Genomic DNA, 27347 nt, shown 5'->3' on the forward strand with positions numbered 1-27347 from the left:
CACACACAGTCCATTGATTTTAGGTTACAGGGTTCCCACTCAAAACTCATTTTCAGTCTCCATAACATTTCAGTGACAAAGGTCACTGAAATATTTACCGTTTAAAAAAAATTACTTTCATACACGTGCGCGTGCACACACACACACACACACACCCCAATTTAACAAGGTGCTGAATACATCTAATCGTTCTGTCCAAACACACTGGAAGCTTGACATAAATGCTTAATATTAGTTCAACTATGTCAGCTGAACCAGGCTATTGAACTACCAAACCACTGTAACATTACAGAGAAAAAATTGCACCAGAATAGTTCCAAAACGACGTACATCCATGTGTTGGTGCTTTGCCTTGATGGCAACATTACAGCTCGACAAATCTGACCACTCAATCAGATCATCTTCTCCTGCCTACAGTATGACTATAGATATCTTATGTGTTGTGTGGCACTTGTGCATACAGTATTGTAACCCCTTTCTAACTTTACACATTCAGGACAAGGGTCCTTTCTTAGCTGGTGTAGTGGTCAAGATTGGCATCAACCAACCAGTTAGATAAACATGCTTGCTGACCTTCAGGGTTCTATCTGGGAGCATCTTATCCAATCATAATAATATGTGGTACAATATTCTCTGGTTTTGGTCAGAGAATTGCATGACTACAGCCCTGTGTGTCTGATGCACTTCTCAAGCAATACACAGACTGCATCTGCCTCAGCATACAGTTACATTATAGCTATTTGTAATGTTGTCAGTACACATACATCACTCCTTGGCTCATATTCTTGTAAAATGCGACACAAAAATCTTATGTTAACTATAGTAACTGTCACTGACTAATGAATTAAATACATTTCAATGTTTTTTTTTTCTTTTTTCAAAGAACACGTTCACAAGCCACACCAAATCATTGCAAAACTGGCACTAGATCAGACGGCCCCCAGACAGAGAAGACTATGCATGTAGCAATGGTAGACGGATGTGTTACACTAGCTGTGTAGACGATACCAGATTAACCAGATTTTGCGAATAGCAATGTTCAGAAAAGGAGAAAAATATCCCCTTACTTTTTTCTTTTCCCCCCCCCGTTACATTGGAGCTTATTCATCAATACCTATGACAGAATCCTTTTCAGTCAGATTCCATGATGTATGGCAACCCCTGAACTCACAAAAAACTACATTATTTAAAAAATAGCTGATCTACAAGGGCACAACACATTGCGTTGCAACAAATTGTAAGTGTGCACAATGACAAAGGCTGGATAGCTGAAACGTTTGTCCTTTGTAGCCTAAAGACACAGAGAAGAAATAACAATAAAAACTCACTCTTGCCAATCTGAGTGCGACCCATCACTTTTGTAATATGATGTTGGTCTAGGAGGATATCGCACCAGAGGAGTCAGAGCGCGGTGTTAACAAAAAGTTGAGCTTGTAGATCTGCTATTTAAAAAAAAAAGAAGTTCCAATTATTATTATTTCCATGCCCAAATTGAGATGCCAGGGTTAAAGTCGTTAAGAGATGTAACAGGACATGGAAAGGAAAGCCTCTTAAATGCAAGACTTATTTTCCTCTTTAACACAAGTGCGTCTTCATGTGCCTTTCGAGGTGGGACGTTCGGGAGAAGCGGCGGTAGCAGATGGGGCAGGTGAATGGCCGGAAGCCTGTATGCAGCAGCTTGTGGCGCAGCAGATGACTCCTTCGGATGAAGCTCTTCCCACACTGTTCACAGTGCTGTGTCCTCTCTCCCGTGTGTGTGACCGCGTGCCGTTTCAGCTCGCTTTGATAAGAGAAACCCTTGCCACAGAACTCACAAACAACCTTGCACGGTGCACCGAGACCATCATCTCTTCTCGTTTGGTGGCCAAAGGGACCAGGGAGGCCATCCTCTGAGACGTGTCTCCTCAGCAAAGACAGGTCAGGGATGTCGCACGCTCCATAGTCTGGGTACATTTGGCTCATAGCTCCTGGGTGGAGCTGGAACGGCAGATGTGCAGATGGATCGTGATCTAGGGATGGAGGTTCAAGGTCTATACTCTCTGGCTCGCTCTTGATGAGCATGCCCACGTCACCGAGCTGGTCTAGACAAGCAGCGATGTTGAGCTGCTGCTGTGCTTCCATGGGCTGTTGGTTATCTGTATGGTGCTCTTTGCTCCCCTCCGGAGGCGGAACGTGGAAGTGCCACTCTGCTGGGGAGCCCATGTTCAGCTCAGCTGGGTGCTGTTGCTGGGATACGAGAGGAGAGGAACAGGATTGTGCTGCAGAAAGAGAGATTACAGTGATCAGGATCATGGATATTATGACCATAGTATCATGATGATTGTCAGTGATGCGAATTACTGGATAACAAGCTCGAAATTATTTTTGAAATGGCTCTTCCTCTCCTTTCATACCTTTCCTCGCTGATTCGTCTCCGGAAGTCGCCTCGCCACGGAGTCGCTCATTTTTGATGGTTCCCACTTCAGTTTTATAGTCTGACGATGTGAAACTTACCTGTGGCACACAAACAAGTGCATTGAGCATGCACAATGTAGAAAAAAAAATCTTCATCATGCTCATAGGTAACACATCATTTTGATATTCATATCATAAACATGTCATAAATAACAGTACATACATCCTCTTCTGGCTCCTCTTCAGTTTGCGTTGCTGCTACTGCCTTATTGCGCCACCCAGCAGGGGTGCAACGACCTGCACTGCTTTGTGTCAAAACTGGTAGCCCTGCTGCGTTGTTTCCTACAATAGAATGACAGGAGTCTTTTTATAAGCCCACCCACAAGTTACCCCGCTGCCATGATTACAACCACAGATTTCCAATGGCATATGAAATGATAGTTTAACGGTTTAACCAATGATAAAATATTCATAGTTAACATTTAAATTCAACATTCAGGGTTGAAATTAAAACAGGTATCATCATAGAAACAAACGTGAAATGATCTTACGCTATATCATAACCACAGAACCATTCGAATGGCTCTGTGGTTATGCAGGATATGCAAAGATCTTTGGCATATCCTGCAAAACACAGTAATGTAAAACAGCATTGGTAATATGAGGAAATGGCATGATGTTGGCTGACTTCAGGCGTTAAAATAGACTTTAATCTCTAACGGTCTGGGCAGATGACAGGTACTGAACTCTGTCCTGGCTATTGACTGTCCCATGGTCCGAATAGCCATGCTTGTTTGTTTGTTTCTTTGATCTCTCTTCCCCCTTGCCCCCTCCCCCTTATTCTTCCCTTTCTTTTTTCTATGGAAATTGGAAATAACAAAAACAATAGAACTTGCACAAAAACGAATTTCACCCACTTATTTTTACTTCTGCAAACCTGTGATGTGACAATAAAGCTGATTCTGATTCATGCACAGTGAGAACCATTCTTCAGCGTAAATTCAGACATATCAGCTCAGTGCCATTACATTGGACTTAACATTGAAGTTCTCTACAGCTGTCCACACATCTCACAGAGAAGACAAAATCAGACTAGGATTAGGATACCTCTGTCGTTGTGGATCTGTATCTTATCTACATCAGTGGTTCTAAAAGTGGAGCATCAAAAACCGTTAAACCACTTTAAAGCTATATACTGTACATCGGTACATCTATCTACAAGCTCACACAATGCGTCAATAGTTGTGAGCTAGCCTTCGATCAAAACTATCATTGATGTATTATTTTGATCGAGTCTGACTTTTGCTTTATAATAAATACGAAAATAAAAGTCAGACTCAGAATTAGTCAGAACTTATTGAGAGGATAGCAGCCCCTTGAGATGCAGCATCTCATTTTAGAGGGGGTCATTTTAGAGGACCCCCTCTAAAATAAGATGCTGCATCTCAAGGTACACATAAGTAAAACATTACATTCATTACAAATACACAATATATTATACACGTACAGGTACAGATACAGTTAGCTTGCTCACCCTCTCCCACCCCTCAAGTCATTTTAAACAAAGAAATGGAGAACACAGAAGAACACAGAACCAAAGTCAGAAATAAACAATAAGTACAAGCAATATTAAAAGCATGAGCAGGTTGTTTGGAGATGTGAATACAAGGAAGTCCTGAAGCGACCAAGAGAGGAAACAGATCTGAGAGAAAGAGGCAGATTGTTCAGCGAACATGGACACCTCAGTACAAATCTACATAGGGGATTTATATCGTCAGTGTCCAGCCGGGACCAGCTAACTCCATTTTCAGTTTTTTTTTTTTTTTTTTATAAATCAACGCTATTGAACCCCCTCTACATCTGTGTAATTTTTTTTTTAATAATAACATATGAAAAGTATTAAAAAGCGCCTCTGACGAAAACTCCTAACTCCATTGGACCCTCAAACTGTCCGTCAAAAACAAACAACTCCCCCCTCCTCTCAGGCTCTCAGAGAAGCTCTGCTCTGTATGAGGCAGACAGGGAGAAGATTTTTCAATGCTTTTGGGAGAACATAAACTGGGAAGAGAAGAGAATGTATGTGCAAGGTTTGATAGATTTCACCCCAGTAAAGAGGAGAAGGGTGTCTTCACAAAGGTCATCTGCTCGTGTTTTCTTTTTAAATGTTAATGGACAGAGAATGAGTGTGTGCAGGAGTTTGTTTCAAACATCTACAAGAGCTCAAGGAGATCATGCCAAAAGACTTTCACAGCTTTTATGACAATCTAAAGCACTAAGAAACATCCACCACACACACGCAACACAACACAACACACAACAGTGTGATAATAAAATGTTGATAGGTATATGATAGGTACATTCAACTGTGGTTGTTATTGTTAGTGCAGTAGGCTACAGATTTGATAGGCTACAGATTCTATTTTTCATGAATGTATTTTGTATTTATATGCCATTTATTTATTGTTGGTGTGCCATGATTACTTTTGAGTTGAGTATTGAGGCAGAATTGTTTGTTGCACTCAACTGTAGAAGAACAGTGGTAACAGTTAGATCCATGGTTGTTTACAATGCATGTTACAATAAAAGTTGTTTAAGTACAGAATTCAGCTTGATCTATACTTAGTATATGAGGATGGCGCTCACCATAAATAGCTGATCTCCAAGCTCACAATGCGTTGTGATGTGTTGTGAGCTTTGAGATCCATTGCCAGCTGTTCTTATCAATGATGGACAAAACCTCCTAACTCCACTTGCGCTGGATTTGTGTTTGGACAAAACTCCTAACTCCACTTGAGCTTGATTTGGGTTAAGTGGTGATAATATAATGACACATGCAAGTATCTGATAATATATAAAGTCACAATACCAAGTTTGATGAGGCAGTATTGCTTTGTTTTAAAAATATAAGGTTTTCTTCATTTTCAGAAAAATTGATATTTTGTTTTTCATTTCCTGAACAATTACCATTTTGGATTTAGCTGGTTCCGGCCGAACAGCAGAGATATAATACATTATCTGAGGCTTCTATGACTTCTATGAAAGTCTCGATCCAAGGCTATTTGTTCATAATAATCACAGCCCTAACACACACCCACAGTCAACATGACCATCATCACAACATGTACGTGTGCTTTGCATTTGCTGCCTGCTCTTAATAGCTAGGCTTGTCGGTACAGTGTTTGTTATCAATATTAGTATTATTATTATTATTTACCAGTGTTCCTCTGCGGTTCCTCGTTGGCAGGTTGATGTACAGAATGATATCTGTTCTTTAACTGATCCTTCAGAATGACAGTAGCACAATAGTCACTGACCAGTCTGTTGATGTCCGTCACCGCGGAGATGACCAGCTTCTCCATGATGGAGGACAGCTGGGAGTGGAAGATCAGCGTTTCTGACATGGTGGCAATACGAATGAGCCGGGAAAGAAACGACGGAATACCAGAAAACTAAACGACAACAGAAAGTAACTGTTTAGTTCAGGGTTAAAAACTAACACGATGAGGCCTGTGTAAGATAAACACTGGCTGCCAGCCTGGAAATGGCTGCTTCTTCTGAGGAGTTTTGTGGCAAACTACCTTAGACGTGCATTACCGCCACCACATGGCTGGAGTGTGTTGGTGCGGGAAAGAAAGAAAGAAAGACAGACAGACAGTCCAGACAGTCCAGACAGTCCAGACAGACAGACAGACAGACAGACAGACAGACAGACAGATAGACAGACAGACAGATAGACAGACAGACAGACAGAGCGAGCAGGGCAGCCAACCCTCCTGGATTCTGCAGGAGTCTCCTTGATTGAAATATCCTTGAGGACTCCTGGATTGTCATTTCTCCTGGATTTCTCCTTGATTTGGTATAAAACTCCCAAAACCAGAACACAGGACATTACATCTACTACATCTACTATGTTTAAAATGTCCATGTCCCATCTAAAAATATTTTGTTCCAGGGACCTCCAGCAGCAAAGATTTGAGTAAAAAATCTTCACTTTAAAAATATATTCTAAGATTTGCACACATTTTCCCCAAAAATAGCAGATCTACAAGCTCATAGCGCGGCACGAAGTGACCCGCTATGAGCTTGTATGAGCTATATACTGTATATTTCATTGGCGCTTATTGGACCCCTTGAACCATCAGATATCTTGCTGTGAGCTTTAACATAATCCAAAACAGTGGTTCTCAACCTTTTCAAACCGTGACCCCCCAAAATAATCATATTTGAACTGGGGACCCCCGCCCTGATAAGCACTTGGAATGTAGGAGTTGAGGCATTCAATTTAGTTTGACTCGGTTCCACAGATAAATATTGTGAAAGTAGCCGATCTACAAGCTCACAATGACTCACCTTGCGAGGCGTTGTGTGAGCTTGTAGATCTACTGTTTTCACAATGTTTGCCTCTTTCTTATATCATTTGACAATTTGGCCAACGCTTGACCGGTTTTTATAGTATAGTTTGTTGATTACTTTTGATGCAGCAATGGTCTTTTTTTGGTATTAAAAAGGTCTTAAATAGAGCACAGAAGTCCTGACGTCACTCGTTCATCCCCTGGGTTGTAGAAGTAATTTCTCTATGGAGAATAACATTGGGTCATCTTAGAATCGTCTCATAAGAATTGTGATCCAAAAATAAACAAACTGTCTCGCCAATATTGTCAGGGAGGTGGCTCTGTATCGTTTACGATAGCCAGTCACTCATATTTGATACAGTCTGTTTCTGGCGAAAATGTAACTAATTCGGTGGAAGTAACATTAGCGTTTTCTCAGTCAGTTGATGCTTCGTATCCATAAGAGTCAAACCGGCAGGATCATTTGTTTATTTTTGGAACACAGTTCTTATTTAACGTGATATTAAACACATCTATGGGAATTCAGAATGGGGGGAAAAAAACGCAACCCAGGTAGGATGTGTAAATTACGTCGGACTTCGGTGTTCTATAGTCACTTCATGAGGGGACCCCCCTGGGGGTCCAGACCCACAAATTGATATCCACTGGTCTAAAGCAGTGGTTCCCAACTTCGGCAGTTAGTCTGAACCACAGCATGAGCCACACGCCCATAACCAAAGCTGACCTGATCGTAGCCTGATGGATTCATAAACAAGGTGTCGATCAGCACCACATGTACTGTATGCCCCGACATCAATGTAAGAATCTTTCTGCATTTTGGTAATAAATGCAGACTTTGAGATAAATAAATAAAAAAGTTAATCTTGATACAACTATGATTTCTGTAAAAAAGTATATCTGTATATTTAGCAAATAAAGATATGACACCACAACTCTCTTAAAGGTCTATACATTAAGCCGTACCTGCAAAATGGCAATCAAAAACAAATCATCACAACATATTAAACGAAAATAAATGTTTAATTGTTTCGAGATGCATCAATCTAATTTCTCCCTTCTTCTCTCTTGTGCAGGAGTTCTTAAAAAAATACAATTATCTTGCATAATAGAAAAAATATTTCCTCAATCAATTTGTAGCAAAACAAACAAGCAGATACATCCAGAATTATTGGCATCCTTTCGTAATGATAAACCAAAGACCAACCAAAACAATGCATGATTAATAAGCAATATACTTAATTATTTCCACAGTGTGATGACAGCTAAGATTGTCAGAAGTGCTGCATATAACAAAACAATTCATTTTTATTTTATCGCAGCTTCATTTAATTAAAAAAAGATCACGTTTACCCTTGTTGTTTGGTACATTTCCATGGCTTTCATTGTGTTTTCTGACTAAAACAATTCAAGGGTATACAGGCCATAATGTGGTATTCTGAGCTCAGTGACATCAAATATTTATTTCTTCCTGATTTCTTCCCTCCCCCTTCATCCCACTCAGTGGTGGAAAGTAACTACTAAGTACATTTACTCAAGTACTGTACTTAAGTACAATTTGGGGGTATTTTAACTTTACTGGAGTATTTCCAATTTTCAATACTTTTACAGTACTTACTCCAGTAAATCTCAGAGGCAAATATTACTAATATACTTTTACTCCACTACAATTATTTGAAAACGTAGTTACTCGTTACTTTGTAGAAATGAATTATTATTACAAACCTCTTCAGCCCTATTTAAACTTTGGATATTTGAAAATAGCAGATCTACAAGCTCACAACGCATTGCGATGCGACATGCTGTGAGTACTTTTACCTTTGGTACCTTAAGTATATTTTGATGCCAATATTTATACTTTTACTCAAGTAGAGTGTTTCTACAGTGCAGTATTGATACTTTTACTTAAGTAATAAAATGTAGTACTTTTTCCACCACTGACCCCACTCCTCCATCTGTCCTCCATTACTTATCTTCTCCTCTTCCCTCCTCTCTTTCGCCCTCCCTCACCTCATGCCTGTGGGCATCCCTCCGTCTCCGATGATGACCCCTGGCCCCGCCCCTTCTGGCTCTGGGCGAATCAGAAGCCTGGGACCCTTCATCTTGGTCCGAATCCTCCCCGTTCGCTGCGTCTATCTCTTCATATCGCTTTCTTCTCCTTCCTCCTTCATCCTCCCTATCCTCTTCATCCTCATCCTCACTGTCAGTGTCTTCAGAGTCGGACTCGTCAGAGTTTTCCTCTTCCAGGTAGCGGTAACCTTTAACCTGTGGGAACAAATAAACTCGGCCTGTCACGATCGTGAAACGTTACATGGCGATTCATTGTCACACAAATAATTGTGATTAACGATATAATTGTGTTTTTGGCATTGATCATTGCAACATATGAATAAAAATAACATTTCTGCTTGGCTTTTAGGCTTTGTAAACCAAAATTGAGCAGGGCAGATATGACATATAACTTAAAGAAATGAAGAAAAACATAAAGAAAAAAAAACATAAAGAAAAAAACACAAAAACATAAAGAAAAGAAAACAGTGGAAATACAAGTAAAGTGTGTACAACTTTATATTTTCGCATAAAAAAGAAAAATGTTAAATATAATTGCGATTACCTCAATAATTGCAATTAGGCAATTAAGTAATAATTATGACAGGCCTACAAATAACAAGAATGTATGAGACAGAGAGGTGGTATAGGGTTTTATTCTCAGGTTAATTGTGCCTGCAGTACAAAATGAGAGACCATCTGGGAATCGGAAGCTCGCCGGTTCGACCCTCGGAGTGTCCCTGAGCAAGACACTTAATCCCTGATCAGCTCATTTGAGCAGCCATCTGCTGGGTGAAGCAGTAAAAGCAATTTCCCCTCCCTCGAGACGAGGACAGAAAAGTCCCTTCTTTTATTTTTTTAGCACATGAGCAGGACAAAATAAGTTACAAGATTAAACAGAAAAGAGAAGTTTGCACAACAGCTTGCTCCTCCACCATGTTTACTGTGCAAAACACAAATCTGTTTCCACCAAAAGTTTCGTCTTTGCTGTTTGAGATTGTGATTAGCTACCTTGTGCCGTGGGCGAGGGATACGAGGCAGTCTGAATTTCACATTCCCGGCTAGGCGACGTTCCATCACCCAATAGCAGTAAACGGCCAGCAGCAGAGTGACCAATAGGATGGAGAGTTTTGCCTAAGGAGGTGGGGCAAGTGCAAAGAGCAATGACACCTATATTCTCAGACACATTGTAAACACACACAACATATCTATTTCTCAAATTGTACTATACTTGTGGGGACATGTGGCCCTCACAAGTACAGTAATACAAGTGTATACACACACACACACACACACACACACACACACACACGCACACGCACACGCACACGCACCCTCATAGGCATTCCGGACCACAGGTAGACTATGAAGATGGCGATGGCCTGCCACCAGTGGTAGATGGTGTAGACGAAGTCCAGGCGCTCCTTATCCTCATACAGCATACCTAACAAGACTAAACAGCACGTGTACAGGTGTTTAGATAAAGTATACACTGTGTATGTGTTGTGTGCGTGTGCGTGCGTGCGTGCGTGTGTGTGTGTGTGTGATAAAGCAGTGGTTCTCAAACTTTTCAGGCCGCAACCCCCAAAATAATCATATTTGAACTGGGGACCCCCCACCCTGACAAGCACTTGGAATTTTAGTAGTTGAGGCATTACATTTAGTTTGACTAAATATTGCGAAAATAGCCAATCTATAAGCTCATGTGAGCTTGTAGATCAGCTATTTTCACAATGTTTGCCTCTTTCTTATATTATTTGTCAATTTGGCCAATGTTTGACCAGTTTTTATAGAATAGTTTGTTGATTACTTTTGATGCAGTAATGGTCTTTTTTCATTTCTTTCTTTTTTATTTTGGTATTAAAAAGGTCTTAAAAGTCCTTAAAGGGTAAGACCACTTTGGTAGAGGTTTGGGTTGTGTAGTTACCTTGCCATGATGTAACTCCAAAGGTGGACAAGAATTGAAAAATAATTGCTCCATTAATTAGAAATTGATAATTAAAAATATGCTCCCCATTGACTTACATTGTACACTGAAACAGCTCTCAAAGTCACTCTTTTAGCCCATAAACGAACACAAACATAGCTGATTCAGACAATATAGAGCATCACCAAACCCAGTACTGTTTATTTTTTTAATAAAAATGTCAACTTCCTGATGATTTTACTATTTGAAGATCCGGATCCGGATCCGGCGATCCAGTCCAGGTTTTCTTTCTAATAAAAATAGCTAAATCAACAGTAAGTTAACATTTTTATTAAAAAAAAAACAGTACTGGGTTTTGTGATGTTCTATATTGTCTGAATCGACTTTGTTTACATTTGTTTACATGCTAAAAGAGTGACTTTGAGAGCTGTTTTACTGTACAATGTAAGTCAATGGGGAGCATATTTTGAATTATCAATTTCTAATCAATGCAGCAATTATTTTTTATTTCTTGACCACCTTTGGAGTTACATCATGGCAAGGTCTCTACACAACCCACGCCTCTACCAAAGTGGTCTTGCCCTTTAAATTGCCACTTCACTGTCATGTCCCGACCCACAGGTTGAGAACCACTGTGATAAAGTACTTACTACTGAGGCCAGTCTTGTTTAGGGCCGAGCCGAGCCCCCAAAGCACGGAGATCACCAGGAGAGGCGCCAGGAGTGACGGTGTGCGCGGGCTTGGAGACCACCACAGCAGTACCACCAGCAGCACCAGGTGCACGGCGGCACCCCCCAGCAGACATGTCCAACGTGGCAGACGCAGCAGGGAGAGGGACAGGGAGGAGAAGAGAGAGGAGGACAGGCCATACACTAGAATCAAGAGCCACAGCTTCTCCAGGCCCAATGCACACACACCATAGGACTGAGAGAAACACAGAGGGGAGGAGAGAGAAACTTTAACTCGACTTTTAACTCAGAGCTGCTATTTTTATTTTTGTTTTTTCTCTCTTTCTGGTGTAAACAACATAAAATGGAACATGGAACTTTCTAAGAATGATAGGTTCATACCAGGGAGAGTCCAGTCACAGCGAAGATCATTTCAAAGCCACTGTAGACAAAGAATGGGCAGAGCAAGCGCAGACGGTAGTCTCTCAGATGTTTAAAGGGCAGCTGGAAGATGTTTCCCCAGCCAATGCTGCGCAGGTCTATCTCTTCTGTTGGCCGGTAAGCAGCGCCACACAAGAACAGAAACTATGGACAGAGAGCAACAACAAAACAACTCACCACAACGTAGCACAATGACCCCGATCATCGCAATCACAGCTAACTTTGACTTAAATGATCCCTTTGGATGTCCTCTAATGTAATCTTTGTATTCTACTATCAACCAGCATTTCTTATATAATCACTGTGTAAATCTTTGCTTTCATTTAGCCCAATATCCTACCAAAGCACAAAAAATTGCACCATTGTTTCTAAAAAAGAAATGTTGCCAGTTGTGACACTGGGAACAGAACAAAACCATACAGAATTCAAATAGAACAGAACTGTGTCTCTAACTGAAAATAACTGACACGGTCACACTAACAAAGATTATAAATTAGCCATTAGCAGTACATAACGTTACAGACAACATTTCACAAGACAACGCAGCTCAGCACCACATTGTGCAACAGAGACTGAACATGTCACTTACAATGATCATAGACAGGTAGGCAAAGCCCATGAGGATGCTCTCCACCTTGATGAGCAGCATGGATCGTGGCAGTTTGGTCAGCACTGTGACGTTAAATCCTGGGATCACTCCACTGATCGTCGCACCTTACAGGGAAGAGATTTAGTAAAGAGACAAAGATCTGTCTTTGTTTAGATTCAGTGCGCGGAGACAGGAAGCCGAGGGTAGAGATTGGGGAACAACATGAAACAAAGGTCACTGGCCGGAATCGAACCTTTGATGGTACAATTATGCGTTTCACACATTGTCCAGTAATCCACCAAGGTTTGGGGTTTTTAAGATATTTTCGTCGGTGGTGTTTACAGCACGGGAACGTGGGAAGCTCTCTTTACAGGGCTGGCTTAATTGTCTTGTTTTATACAATGGAAATGACATTGAGATTGTATTTAGAGCTGTGCTTCAGTAGCACCTTTTCTTCGGAAAGAGAGATGATATAACTACAAATGCACGTCATTCCGAGCTTCAGAAGGGCAGTCCCAGGACTTTCCTCAGAACCAGTGCACCTCCAGATCTCCTGACTCGCTGAACTATAGGTCGGGAAGCCTTTCCAAACTGGGAGATTTTCGCTTTAGGAATCCTTATCCACTACTGAACACTGCTAGATACAGAACTGTAGTGTATCCTTCTATGACATCTTTACATGTGAAATGGATTTAACAAATCTGTAGGACCTGATGGAGCGAACAAAGGGGGAACCTTACACTGCAGGGAAACTGGTTAGAGGCCTTTTTTTTTTACAGCTTTCATATTTTTTTAAATTTTTAAAGTACACACAAAAACACTCATAAAACACTCTAGATCCTTCCTCTATTTAGTTTTAAGTGTTTCCCCCTCAGTTCTATTCCTTCAGTCCCCACTAGGTGTCACTGAATGGGTGAGTGTCCTTACCACAGCTCTTCACCTGAGACAGTGTGTGATTGTAGTCGTGCAGGTAATCCTGGAGGAAGAGACGCATGGGGAACTCCGCAAAAACAAAACTCAGCTGAATGAGGAAAAAGAGAGCAGAGATCATTCTCATGACATTTAATGTATTTATTTTTAGATACAACAGTGGCGAGTGAAAGCGAAGCAAAGGCAAAGACGAGAGAATGAGGTGTGACACAGGTGCTCGGACAGAAATCGGCCTCGACACGTTGATTATTTCAGAATCAGAATTATTTTAAAATTGACTGATTTACGGTATCTTGGTGAGTTTGGTGCATTACAGTGAATAACGTAAAACAAATTAAAAAAAATTACTTTACACATTAAGTTCTCAAACATCTAAGATAATCATAAAGATAGAAAACTATGGTGGTATGCTTAATAATACTAATAATAATAATAATAGCTTGAATTTATATAGCGCCTTTCATAAACCCAAGGACGCTTTACATCAGAACAATGAACAACTAAAAGACAAATGAACAAACAAACAACAAACAACTATATGCCATATCCCATGCTTAGTGGCTAAACTAGCAGGGTAAGATCAGCCATGTTGTTATACACTACACTTATAGACCATACAATCAATCCTCTTACGGGCCAATTTGTTGTACACTTGAGTTAAATGAACACTGAGGATTTGACTGTATTGACTGTAGTGCAGTGGTTCTCAACCTTTTCTGGAGCCACTTGAAAATCTCGAAAGTATTCGCAGCCCACCCATCTGACCACTTAACACGGCAGCCGTGCATTTTCTGAGCATTATGTTCTGGCTTGGATAAATGGAACTAACGTAGTATACTTTAGTTACCTACTCAGTATTCAGTATTATAATGAAAACAATTATTTTAAGGTTTTAAAGAAAAAATACCATGCCAGTTTGTTTTTATTAATAATTATTAACCCATTAAGGCCTGAGGTTCCGATTCTACAAAATGTCTTCTAAATCCTAACTCATTTAAAGAACTCATGTTGCTATGTCAGTGGTTTTCAAACTTTTTCATGTCAAGGACCCCAAAATGTACATGTATTCGGCCGCGGACCCCCATCTCAAAATATTTTGTTCCAGGGACCCCCAGAAGCAAAGATTTCAGTTACAAAGGTTCGCTTTAAAAAGGATATATTCAAAGATTTGCACACGTTTTCTTGATTTTTCAAAAATAGCAGATCTACAAGCTCGTAGTGCGGCACTCTGTGCCGCGCTATGAGCTTGTATATCTGCTATTTTTGAATAGCCAAAGTGTAAAATAATGCTTTTTAGCTCAAATCTTAAAATGACACAGATGCGTTCCAGGTTCTTAATGGGTTAAAAAAGAATAAATATTAATGTTATATTATCCTTAAAATCTTAGCGTTTTGGCAATTATTTGGGGGCCCACTTGCAGTATCTTTACGGTCCACATGTTGAGAATCACTGCATTAGTGGATATACTGTATATCCCATTGTGTTTACATCTGCAGTATATAAACAACAGAACCTAACAGAACCTAGGGTTAGGGTATGGTGCTAAAGATGACTGGTTCAGCCATTACTCACGTTGAAGATGATGTAGAAAACGGACTGGAATATGATGACGTAGCTGTGACACGCCCCTCTAGGCAGCTTCTTCTGCTCCTGAACTTGCTCGTCCTTGTAGTTGACAAACTCATAGTATTGTTGTGCCATCCTTTTGTGTGTTATTTGCATGTGTGTTCAAGAAAGAGAGACATCAGAACAGAGTTAGAGACAAGGAGAGAGAGAGAGAGAGAGAGAGAGAGAGAGAGAGAGAGAGAGAGAGAGAGAGAGTGTGTAAATAATACGTGTAGATCCAACCAAGTTACATCTACACAATAAAAAGAACGGTGTCATTTGGTTCTGAATAACCGGATGTGCCTCTGTGACTGGCCCAAATCCATCTTAACCATGTAAACCCTGTATACTTTGATGGGGGGTCCTCCAGGGCTCTATACTAAGTGTATTAGTATTTCCTTTTTACATCAATTCTCTTCGCCAAAAATAGCCAATCTATAAGCTCACAACGCATTAAAACACGACAGCTAGTAGCTCTGGTATTTTCACTGTTTTTGAACCTTTCTGAAACTATAAAATACGGCTTAAGTGGTTAATGCTTAATAAGTCATTGATAACACTTTATGTACAGCTGTGTAACCACTATGATGTCCCTCTGAGCGGCCGATATGAGGCTTTCTTGAAGCTCAGCTGTATACGAAAAGAAAAGTTGTAAAGCAGTTTGTGAGGCAAGCTTACTGTGTCTGATGACAGCTGCTTCCACCTAGTAAACCTGATAAATGAACACACCCATCACTGCTGCACTCATTTCATCTGTATCAAATCATATTCCTGGGCATTTCTGTGCAGGTATGTGAGTGGGCAAGGGCAGAGGGGTGGAATGCAAACCCTGGTTAGGGTGAGGAACGGATAGGATAATAATACATGATACAGTTGTACAGCAGCTGTATCGTTTCAATTACAGCTTCTTTACAGCACCTGCTCAATGCAGTTATCCATTCAATCCAACTCCATATACCAATCCACTACTAGAAAGCTATTCGCAAAGACACTAGAAAAATGTGCCCAACATTGGTAGGCCTGCTATTAAGAGGAACACCTGTGTGAGAATGTAGGTGAAATACTCATGTGGACAGAACAAATAGTATTAGAAATAATGCCAATACCAAAACTTATGTATGCTATGTCTTGGCTTAACGTTGGCCCAGAACCTACACACGAGATGGTTTGACATAATTACAAGCGCTACAGAAACAGACAAATAAGCTGCACATTCCCACAAACCAATGGAATAATCACTGATTAATAAAATGCCAACATGCAAGTGATTCTTTCTTGAAAACCTTTCAAACACACACACACACACACACAGACACAGACACAGACACACACACACACACATACACATACACATACACACACACACACACACACACACACACACACACACACACACACACACACACACACACACACACACACACACACACACATTTGTTAATTAATATTTTACATGCAATTAGTGATAGGTAGGATGATCAAAATGTGTATAGAGCTCTAAGATTACAGGCATTTCTCTCTCTCCTCACCTTGTGATATAGTGCCCCAAAGAGGCCCAGAGAGGCACAATGGCTACACCAATAGCGACAGCCGATGGAACAAGGGTGTAGTACCGCTCCCAGTAGTTGGTAGATACAAAAAGTGCATAGATTCCAGAAGCCAAGAACATCATCCACTTAGTACCTAAGAATCTGAGATAGAGAGATAGAGAGATAGAGAGAGAGAGAGAGAGAGAGAGAGAGAGAGAGAGAGAGAGAGAGAGAGAGAGAGAGAGAGAGAGAGAGGTGTCAGGGACGGAAGGGCTTGATGAGAGGACCAAGAGTAAAGCAAGACTTCTTGTATATCGTCGCTGTCAGGTAGAAACCTTGTATGTCCAAAACTGACACTTTTCAGAAAATAGACAAAATAACCTGCGTTAGTGCATTCCAATGCATCCAATGTTGTTAATGCTTTTCATTGGTTCAATATTTATGAAAGCAACAGACACACTTAACCACTTTTACTTTCACTAAAACAAAAAGCAAAATAGCAAAAATGGCCGATCTGTACTCTCACAACACGTCACATACATTGTGACGCGTTGTGAGCTTGTCGATCGGCTATTTTCGTTACTTTTGCACAACACTACTGTACGACAAAGTATGGCATTAAATTACGAAAAAACATTAAAACAATCCAATATGGAGATACAAAGTTTCAGCAACGATATACTGTATATGTGTGTGTGTGTGTGTGTGTGTGTGTGTGTACCTGATGAGTACAGGGGTGTACAGCAGGCCGATGATAGGTGTGACATTGATACCCATCATCATCTTCTGGTCAATGTCCTCCAGGCCCATGTTGCTGTACTTAACCTCTCTGTAGGTTATGTCATAGTGCAGGATCAGCTGCATCTGCAACAGGCCTGGCACACACACGTGCACACGCACACACACGCACACGCACACGCACACACACACACACACACACACACACACACACACACACACACACACACACAATTGAACATAAAAACAATGGTCAGTCTACCCGTCTGCAAGTCCTTATCCTCAATCTACCCCTCTATCTCTCTCATTACACACATACACATGCACGCGCGCACAGACTTCATCCAACGCACCCATATATATGCTGTACACCATCATGCCTCCTACACTAGCTGCCAGAACGTTCTTGATGACTCCCAGCTTCTTCCGTCTGTAGTAACGCCTCTCCTCCTCCTCCTCATCATACTCTGCCTGGGGGCCCAGGAACTCTTCCATCTGACACACAGGAAAGGATGAAGGAAAAGGAAGGCAGCGATGAGGGGAGGAAAGATAATGAGGATTAGTTGATTAGACGTTGCTGAGGCTAGAAGTGTAGAGTGCAGCATTACAGTGGAGTCTTCGATGCAGTGATTCTCATGTTTCGTATGTATTTGGCCACAAACCCCCATAACTCTGAGTGTACAAATGGAACCAAATGAACCTCATTAGGTTCCTAACTTCTTAACTATCAATAACTTAACTGGGGAACCCGCTGGAACACCCTCAAGGACCCCTGGGGGTCCCCGACTCCCCGGAACCCACCTTGAGAACCACTGTTCTGATGCATATAAATGAGCAGTGCTTACCGGTTCCTGTACGTTCCCCTCTGGGTCGACGTTAATCAGATGGGCGTCAGGGTGGTCCATCTCTTGGACTATCTCCTCCACATCACCTCCCTCCATCTGACAGCCAGTACGAGGAGTACACTGAGTTCACTGACTTAAAAAGGGAAGTATAATACCATATTCTACTGTAGTGTGTGTGTGAGTGTGAGTGTGAGTGTGAGTGTGTGTGTGTGTGCTACAGCTGACATTTATGCTTCCAATTGGAAGGGTGCCTAGTTATCCCGATGAACAGCCAGGACCTGTACATTACTGCTATTACATCATTGACTGTTATATAACAGTATTCATAGGTAACATCCTTACATACATTCCTGTGTGGATAATTTAGGGCTCAAACCTCTACCAGGAGGACCTAATAGTGCTGACTTTTTGTGATTGTCTTTTAATGTGTCTTACTGTATAATCTTAATCCGCTATTGGTATGGTTTAACTTGGGGGGGAAATAATGATACAAATACATCTTCTCAGCTCACTGAGACACTGCTGCTGCTTGTGCTTGGTGTGGTCTTTATAGACTGTATGAAACCTCCATATAGTCCATGAGCCAGACAAGATTTCATTATCGAAAGAATGGGCAAAACCATACCTATATTAAATTGTTCATAGGGTCAATACGAGTAAATAAATATATGATAACCTCTCCACAGGAATTTAAAAAAAGAGTTATCATAATGAAACTTCCTGAGTTGATTACTTACATGAAGACAATGATTTATCGTATTACAAGTTTTCTGAAATTGTATATTTAAATATGCAAATTAGGCATTACGAAAATATGCCCGAATTTGTATAACTTTCCAGAATCAACATTGGAACATTGGACAAAGCCAGAGTGAACATTCTTATTTCATTTTGTTAAGATGTTGGAGTCAAAGGTTTTTAACAAGGGAATATTCAATATCTGGCTCAATTTTGGGGCTCTGGCTCATGGACTAAATGCCTAATTTGCATTTCTAAATATACAATTTCAGAAAACTTGTAATACGATAAATCATTGTCTTCATGCAAGTAATCAACTCTTTTTTAAATTTTGTAATTTTTTCACCTGTCATGTACGTATGGGGAAAATAAAATGTGTGATAACTATGAAAAAGCTGCTCCTGTGGAAAAGTTATCATATATCTATTTACTCGTATTGACCCTATGAACAATTTAATAGGTTTGGTGTTGCCCACTCTTTCGATAATCATTGCTCAATTTTGGGGCTCTGGCTCATGGACTAATAGCATGTCATGTTAAAATCTTTACTGCGTGGTATTACCATATGGCAAATGTTTATTTTCTGGAATCCGGCCAAGTAATGAACTGGTGATGGGGGGGGGGGGGGGGGGGGTCACTGTCACTCCTTCCTTCTTTATATTTTACACAGGCACCATGGGTGAAAGCAAGCTCACAAAACCTAATTTTCAGTTAGCCTACATTGCATGAAAAGTACTGCTCATACATCAATGACACAATCTGTGGTAATAAAGTTTAAAAAAATATATATAAAAAAAAAAGCTTAGATGATTTGACCATTAAATGGTCAAATGATCTAAGCATTTTTTTTCACTCAATTAAATGTTCATTAAGTGAATGTAGTCTGACATTAAACTGACATGAAAAAAAAGTCATGAGAAATTGTACAAGAAATGATCAGGGTGTTTATTATGAAAACCTGTGTCAGTTAGGATTGTTTTTGGGTGATTATTTTTTTTGTGATTTTTTTTTTTATTATAGGCTAAATGTAAAATATATATGAAAAATAGGATAATAATCCACTTATATTGCTTAAATTATAGGTAGCCTATTTGCGAGAAAGAAACTGCTAAATATATGAACAAATACATTCGGTTATAGCCCATAATTGCGCAATGTTGCGATACAAATCTGAGAATTTTGAGCAATAATAAAAGCTAATTAATCCCCCCTACCCCTCCCTGCGTAAATAACATTAGATCATAAAATTGAAGAACGCGGTACATACTACTCAAAGTTGGCATTGAGTGTCCTTTTGAACGTCAACTAGCTAGCAAGTGTGTGAACCCTTTTCACAGCAGACGTGTTTACGGGTAAAACGAAACTTAAACGTCATCAGGTTAACTTCCATTACTTGATGTTATATTGTGCTAGTATCTCTGTACTGTCCATGCTGACAGTCACACAGATACAACACAATTATTACCCTTCATCCGTTAATAATTAAAGCTAAAAAAAAGACTTGGTCTTACCATCTTCGCTGGTATGCGATGACCCTCCTGGATCATACAGGTGGAACTGGGTTTCTGGTCAAATTCTCACGTATCATAAAACTACACGCTTCATGATCTTTTAGTACACTTCTCCTTTCTCATGTAAAAGTCAAGCATAAATAAAACTGTGGAAATGAAACCCGGTCTTCACTTCCCCAGAGAGAGAGCCAGGAGGCTCTGCTTCCCCGACCTCATAGGACACGCTGTATGTTCTTAAAGCTACAGAGACCATTTCATTTGTAATATTTCTAACTCAGTGGTTCTCTTAACTTTTTCATGTCAAGGTCCAAGGACCCCCCAATTTAATATGTATTTGGCCGCAGACCCCCACCTGAAAATGTTTTTGCCAGGGATCCCCACACAAGATTTGGGTTAATATTTCAAAATTGTTCCAAGATTTTTGGAAAACAGCAGATATATCTACAAGCTTAGCTGTAGAATATAACTCTCGTAGACGTATTTATGATTCTGACGTAGATTGAAAACGTCAGAATCATAAATACGTCTACGAGAGATGTATTCTACAGCTACTACAAGCTCACTACGCATTTTGAGCTTGTAGATCAGCTATTTTCAAATAGCCAAAGTTTAGGGATAAAGCGGTTCAACTGATTTTGATGCTATACCACCCATTAAAACCGGGAGAGCATTTTAGTAATTTTAGATTTTTGCATTGTCTATTTAATAATAACAGATATGCAAGCTCACTGCGAGTTTGTGCCGCACTGCGAGCTTGTACATCTATTTTTGAAAAATCTTGAGAACAAAAAGTGTGAGAACTACTGATTTAAAAGGTATATATATGTAGAATCGGCCTCAGGTCTTAATGGGTTAACTCACCTGAACCCCTCGAGCCCCCTCAAGGACCCCACTTTGAGAACCACTGTTCTAACTAGCCTTTTCCATTAAATAGCAAAATGACACAGATTAACGTTTATTATACACATTTTGTGCAGTTGTAACAATAACGCACAGTAAAGACGGTAGCGCATTAGTTCAAATAAACAATTCCGTTTATATGGCAACGTTGTAAGGACGATAAGGAAAACCAGTGCAATGTCACTCAAAAACATGGTCCACATATTTACTATGTATGATGCAGTCTATACAACCATAAAATATTTGATTGCCGTTATGCTCAGGCCATCAAAACCAAAGCAAATGAATGACATACATTTTTAAACTGAATACCGTACATGTAAAATGTAAAACATAACCAAACTCAGACATACATTGTCAAATTAGCACATAACTGACTGAAAGACTAAATTAAGTATAGTGTCTCTGGTATAAAAGAAATAGAAAGAGTTTTTGCTGAACAGTTTCGTTGTCCATGCTCAGCTTCACCCCTCCACTCAAGAGCTTTTCGAAATAGTTTCTAGACGTGTTTTACCTGCTTGGGGAGGGGAGGGGAGGAGGGGGGCAATACGATGGGTAGGCAAGGTTTTAAGACAATCCCAGAGAGGTGTTCGAATGTCTGTTGATATCTTTGAGCAGTGGCTCCCAACCCTGGACTCTCAGGTACAGGTGAATACAATTACAGAGAATTGTGAGAAAAGCAACTGTACCAGTCATCCCTGAGGACCAAGGTTGGTCAGTTTCACCACCCTCACCCAACCCTCCAAATGCATCACAACCTTCTCCAAGCATGTCCTCTGCTTCCATCATGGCAGCTACAACGGTTTCTCTCGCTCTCGTCAGCATGAATATAACTTAAAAGATTTGTACCCCGGTGTCCACCCTTCTTTCATTTAGACCACTGTTACTCAACGTCGGGTCCAGGGAGCACAAGGGGTCCAAATGGACGCTTATGGGTCAGTAACTCTTTGGGACCCCACTCTACATTGTAAAATCCTCAGGGTATTTAATTACAATTCTGTAACTCTTGAACATATGGAACCAGATGGAGCTAACTCTGGACAGAGTTACAAACCTGTAAGCGTCCATTTGGACCTCACGTTGAGAACCAGTGATTTAGACAATCCAGATGTTATTAACCCTTTCCATCACCCTCATCCCGACCCTCAAAATGACCCCTTCTTCTCCCTCAAGACTCTAGCCACTGCTAACGGCTGCCTTCCTCATCATCTCCTCATCCTGGACGGACAGCTCGGTCAGTTTGCGTCCCAGCCTCTCGTGCAGGTCCAGGTACTTGGCCACACAGCGGTCCAGGCACACAGACTCGCCCTTTGACAGCTCTGCCTCCTTGTAATGCGGGGGAACACATTTCCGGTGGCACGCATTGGTCATCCTGGTATAGGGGACAATAGCAGTCAGTTTTAGAAGCACAAAATTGCATGTAAAAACGAAGTCATCAACAGAGGTCATCAATTTGTCTGTACACGGACAAATGTGTCCGTGGCAAATGTTACATTTTGTTTTCACATATTATAATGTTCCTATTTTGATCATAAAACCAAATTACTGAATGTCAGTCTCCAGGTTTTCTTCAGAACATGTATGACACTGATTCATTATGGCACATAACTGACCCACATAACTCACATAAAGAGAGTGTACCAATGGTACCAAATGTACCCGTAGGGTCCATCAGTTCCATTTGGTTCTATTGGTACAGTCTCAGAGTTACAGACCACCTTCAAGGAACCCCTAAGGTCCCTTGAACACTGTACTACACAGTATATTAGGGCTAGCTCTTTATGTGTTTCTGGAAATATTATTGTCTGCTCATTTGTATGTCTGTAGCACAAATATATTTTTTACAAAAATGTCCACCGCAAGCCAGCTTGGTGATGATGACCCCTAGTACTAACATACATTTCTTGACCAGTCACTGATAGCATACTTAACAGAGCAAAAGAGAGGCGAGGAGAGGTGGCCGTTTGTTAGGTTGGTTATTAAAGAAGGGTTTTGTAGAATACTCACACACAAGCAATATGAAAAAAGCCATTGACACTTTGACATGTAACGTTATTATGCAACATCTTGTCAGCCAATAAGGATACCGGCTTTAGCCGGCTACCACAACTAGCATGTTGTGACAGATCAGTCTAAAAATGTCAGCTGTCTTTTCAATGGTCGATTCATTTAGAAACAAAAACATGCACAAACATGAATTAAGGTCGGGGGAATAGGCTATACTGCAGCCGGTGTGCATTAAGATGCATGGAAGGGTATTATAGTCACCCGGTTATTAGCCAGCTTGCTACTTAGCATTTAAAGCCTTATTTACCTATTGTACATATCAGCCATCATCTCCACTTCTAACTCCGCCGCCAACTGCTGCGCTTTCATGGGATCCATGTCTTGCGTCCTGTCGGTACTGCGATGAAGACCCAACAACCACCTAGAACACGGGCCGGTCAGGAGGTTCTGCTAGAGTCCAACAGATCTGTCCCGTTTTCACTGTAACCTTCAAATCCTCCGTACACACGTGCGCCTTGTTTCACCCGGACAGCAGGAGTGCGCACACACTTCCGCTGACAATAAAGTTGTATTGATTCAAACCATAGGATAGGGGTCTTCAACGTTTGTCAGGGCAAGTAGTCAAGGACCCCCTAGCTGAGAGAGATGAAGCAGGGACCCTCGCTATATTGAATAAAAATTAGTTGCAGATTACACTTTTTTTTTTTTACTTGGTCTGCTCTTTTTTCCCTCAACACAAAACCCCTTTGCCGAAGTTCTCAGAAAAGGGATGCTAGTGGTTAATGTAATAAATATATCTAACACAGATTTGGCGGCCCCCCTGTAGTAAACTCTGAGGACCCCCTAGGTCTAGGGGTCCCGGACCCCCTGTTGAAGATTCAAACAGCTGAGGGGGGGAAAAGCATCACTCGTCGCTTTGAAAAAGCAGTACACTATTATTTAATAGTTGCGCTGTCAGTATAAGGAAAAAATAACACCAATGTTGGTATTCAAGTCAGACATTTAAAAAAAAACTATATTTATTACAAATCCAGACATGTACAAAATACATTTAGTATTATGTATACAATGTTATTTTACAGTCAAAAGATATAAGTGCTTGTTTATCTGACGCCTAATTTACTGTGTATAACAACTCCTGTAAGCCAGATTGTTTGGATCATTGACATAATATTAAACTTCTCACACCATTTCCATATAGAGCGTCGCAGTTCCCGCCCACTTCCTGTTTTTTTTGGTGCCGGAAGAAAAAACTCAATGCATTTTTCCATTGACATTTCCAAAAATATTTATATCTATTAATTTAAGCCTCGAATCAAGCCATCACGAGATGACATGAATCATGACCATAAAACGTTTTTTTCTGTGATTTTTTTTTATTTTATATTTAATTATATGATATACTATATTTAATAAATACCCTTTGTTTTGCCGTTTTCAACAAAAAAAAAAATCACAGAATCAAACGTTTATGGTCATGATTCATGTCATGTCATGATGGCTTGATTCGAGGCTTAAATTAATAGATATAAATATTTTTGGAAATGTCAATGGAAAAATGCATTGAGTTTTTTCTTCCGGCACCAAAAAAAACAGGAAGTGGGCGGGAACTGCGACGCTCTATAGACACAGGCACAGCTAGGACAATTCAGTGAGCCAATATTCTTAGCTATGATGAGCCATGGCTTGTCTCACACAGTATGAATCCAACTTTAGTCAGACTTATGGTTTTCTCATTTCACTTTTTTTAAAGAAATGGTAGCAAAAGTAAATATGAAGAGTAAATGCAGTCAACATGCACTTAAATGCTCTATACTTGACCGGGCTAACTAAACTCTGTACCTTGGTCTGCGTTCCCCCCCACCCCACACACACACACACACTAAATCTGTAGATTTATTTCCGGCGAATGATCCCCCCAGAATAATGATAGGGAAAGTTCACACAAAGGTTCTAGTTCCTATGAGGGAATACAATGAAACAGTTCTGGACTTATCAGACAACTGGTCTAATACTGAGAATCAACAGAAATTAAAACAACAAAAAAAAGGAACTTAACTGTTTATGCCGGATATTGATGTAGCCTGCTGCAAAAAAAGAACGACAATATTTCAACGCTACAATTGGCATACTGATGAATGATGGCAGTACACAAACAAAAAAACAAAAAATCAGCAAGTAAATCTTGCTGAATCAAAACAAAAGTGTAGCGCTTCAGATGAGCTTATTCTGCCACAACACCAATAACATCCACCTCAGTCAATTCGTCATCCGTCTCCTCTTCCTATGCAGACAGACAATGTCATGCCACAACTCTCTGGGCAAAAGGTCTGGGGAGTAAATGAAAAACTCCACGTCTGCATACGTTTCATCTACATACGTTTCCAGTTGTAGTTTAACCCCATGGTGACCCTGCTGAGCGTAGAATTATGTGCACTCTAAAGTGTATGAGGGTTTGTCTCACTGGCAGCAGACAGTTTGTTTTCCCGAAGCATACGGATCAAGGAATCAATGCAGTCCTCTGTAGTGTCTGCAGGCTGTTCTGTGTCATACTCTCTATTGGTCCTGGTGGGCACTTCCAGAGCTACTGTAAGAGGGAAAGCAGGAAGTTAGATTAAGTTAGATGAAGCTCCTCATTTATCAGAATCTCAGTCAACCTCTCAGTCTAATTTAAACCAATCTGGTGAGCAAGCATAAAGAGCTAAATGTGAAATAATGGGATTTGCTTGCTTACATTACTGATGGAATATTAGCTATACATGTAACTAAAAGCTGATAAAACAACAAAACATTTTAAACACAAGTGATAACAACATTCAAACTAATTACCATAACAGATTGAAGGATTTCAGGATATGGTGATTTCATATTTAAACTTTTAACAGTTTAACTTTCCCATTTATATGAGCAGCACAACCTCAGAATATCTCAAGCAACTCACAATACTTCAATGTAAATTAATTTACCTTTATCAGGATCATACTGCAGATTTCCCATTTCTCCTCCATTATCTGCCATCTTGGCCACCTTTAACAAATGAATGTCCTCTTCTTTTCTTCTTTCCTCTGCAGTGGCAAAACAAGGCAATGGATGGTTCTGGGAGGGCGATTCTGTTTGTTCAATTGCTTTCGCTTTCATTTTCTCATTATGCCTGTCCTCTTTTTCATCTGGCATTACTTGGTGATTTCCTTCCGATGGTACATAATTTATCACTACCTCCTTGGATTTAAACACACAAGTGTTGCTGGACTCCTCCCCTTCTTTTTTTGTCACAGTTTCACTCAATATCTTGTTTTTATTTTGGCTCTGGTGTCCCTGTCGCTTTTTCTCACGCATGTGCAGTTTGCTTTTGTAAGCCTCTTCTGAGCCACACTTCTTAGCTGTGATGATCCTGTGGGGGTTCTGATCAAATGGAAAACCATGTATGGTATCAAGTTTTTTAACCTCACTTTTGCCTTGAATCTGAGCACTCTCTCTTTCCATTTCTGATTCCATGGTAAATTCCTCATAACTGCTGTCTGTTCCACAACTAACCTCTCCTTGACTTTCAACACCGTCATTTGACTTTTTTGATTCCCTGGTCCTCCGGTGTCTGTGTTTTATAAGCTCTTGAAACTGTTTGAGAGTCACCATGGGTGGCCGTTTAGTTGTGATGACTTCAGCCCCTTCGGTGTGCTCCGGAGTCGAGTGCTGCTCCGGAGTCGAGTTCTCCAAGTATATATTTGGCTTAAGCACGCTAGTTTCACCTGGACAGAATATCCTATTATGTTGCTGACTACAGGGCTCCTCACTGGGAAGGAGGGGAGGTCTGTCAGAGATTTGGGCTGTAATGTCACACAAGGCTGAAGTGGGGACTGAATTCTGTGTGTTTGATTCCATACTCACTGGAATGCTTCCATTTTTATTCCTAATCCTCTTCCTGCACCTTCTGTCCCGTTTGACCAGGATTCCACAGTTCTTCCTCGTCCTCCTTTTCTTTGGTTTGTCCTCCATTTCTCGTGACTCCTCGCTTACCTTCCTGTACGCTTGACTTTGGCGGACACTTTCCACATTGTGACTTGAATCAGAAGAGGGAGCAACACAGAACATATGCTCCTGCGTTATCTTACTGGGTCTCCCACGTGTC

The 27347-nt window shown here is 40.5% G+C and overlaps 3 protein-coding genes across 3 annotated transcripts; all 3 read right to left on the minus strand.

The window, feature by feature from the left end:
• Positions 1-1082: 1082 nt before the first annotated feature.
• Positions 1083-5899, minus strand: LOC308097015 (uncharacterized protein). Its single transcript, XM_080444571.1, has 4 exons — positions 5609-5899; positions 2618-2736; positions 2394-2493; positions 1083-2258 (listed from the first exon to the last, which is right to left on the minus strand). Exons 1-4 carry the CDS (start codon positions 5793-5795, stop codon positions 1576-1578), a joined length of 1089 nt encoding a protein of 362 aa, XP_080300697.1. The 5' UTR covers positions 5796-5899; the 3' UTR covers positions 1083-1575.
• Positions 5900-7745: 1846 nt separating this feature from the next.
• Positions 7746-20526, minus strand: unc93b1 (unc-93 homolog B1, TLR signaling regulator). Its single transcript, XM_080444393.1, has 13 exons — positions 20315-20526; positions 18066-18161; positions 17574-17715; positions 17204-17357; positions 16483-16644; positions 14921-15050; positions 13345-13438; positions 12418-12542; positions 11790-11972; positions 11370-11643; positions 10127-10245; positions 9804-9926; positions 7746-9008 (listed from the first exon to the last, which is right to left on the minus strand). Exons 1-13 carry the CDS (start codon positions 20348-20350, stop codon positions 8709-8711), a joined length of 1938 nt encoding a protein of 645 aa, XP_080300519.1. The 5' UTR covers positions 20351-20526; the 3' UTR covers positions 7746-8708.
• Positions 20527-21253: 727 nt separating this feature from the next.
• LOC308097077 (mitochondrial import inner membrane translocase subunit Tim10-like) lies at positions 21254-23740 on the minus strand. The gene is made up of 2 exons (XM_080444669.1): positions 23529-23740; positions 21254-22586 (listed from the first exon to the last, which is right to left on the minus strand). The coding sequence occupies exons 1-2, from the start codon at positions 23597-23599 to the stop codon at positions 22391-22393; spliced, it is 267 nt and encodes an 88-aa protein (XP_080300795.1). The 5' UTR covers positions 23600-23740; the 3' UTR covers positions 21254-22390.
• Between the last annotated feature and the right edge of the window lie 3607 nt (positions 23741-27347).

This window comes from Gymnoscopelus braueri (assembly GCF_963280865.1).
Source record: "Gymnoscopelus braueri genome assembly, chromosome: 2".
In the NCBI taxonomy this organism is placed as follows: Eukaryota; Metazoa; Chordata; class Actinopteri; order Myctophiformes; family Myctophidae; genus Gymnoscopelus; species Gymnoscopelus braueri.

What these genes read in the sequence shown, in the direction of transcription:
- LOC308097015 (XM_080444571.1), bottom strand. Translation starts at nt 5,795, where the DNA reads ATGTCAGAAACGCTGATCTTCCACTCCCAGCTGTCCTCCATCATGGAG. An exon ending in GGAACCGCAGAGGAACACTG is followed by an intron (nt 2,737 to 5,608) that starts GTAAATAATAAT and finishes ATTCTATTGTAG; the next exon opens with GAAACAACGCAGCAGGGCTA. An exon ending in AAGAGGAGCCAGAAGAGGAT is followed by an intron (nt 2,494 to 2,617) that starts GTATGTACTGTT and finishes TGTGTGCCACAG; the next exon opens with GTAAGTTTCACATCGTCAGA.
- unc93b1 (XM_080444393.1), bottom strand. Translation starts at nt 20,350, where the DNA reads ATGATCCAGGAGGGTCATCGCATACCAGCGAAGATG. An exon ending in TTGGGGCACTATATCACAAG is followed by an intron (nt 15,051 to 16,482) that starts GTGAGGAGAGAG and finishes AACACACAAAAG; the next exon opens with GATGGCACAACAATACTATG. An exon ending in CCTACCTGTCTATGATCATT is followed by an intron (nt 11,973 to 12,417) that starts GTAAGTGACATG and finishes CTCTGTCCATAG; the next exon opens with TTTCTGTTCTTGTGTGGCGC.
- LOC308097077 (XM_080444669.1), bottom strand. Translation starts at nt 23,599, where the DNA reads ATGGATCCCATGAAAGCGCAGCAGTTGGCGGCGGAGTTAGAAGTGGAG. An exon ending in ATGGCTGATATGTACAATAG is followed by an intron (nt 22,587 to 23,528) that starts GTAAATAAGGCT and finishes CCCCTATACCAG; the next exon opens with GATGACCAATGCGTGCCACC.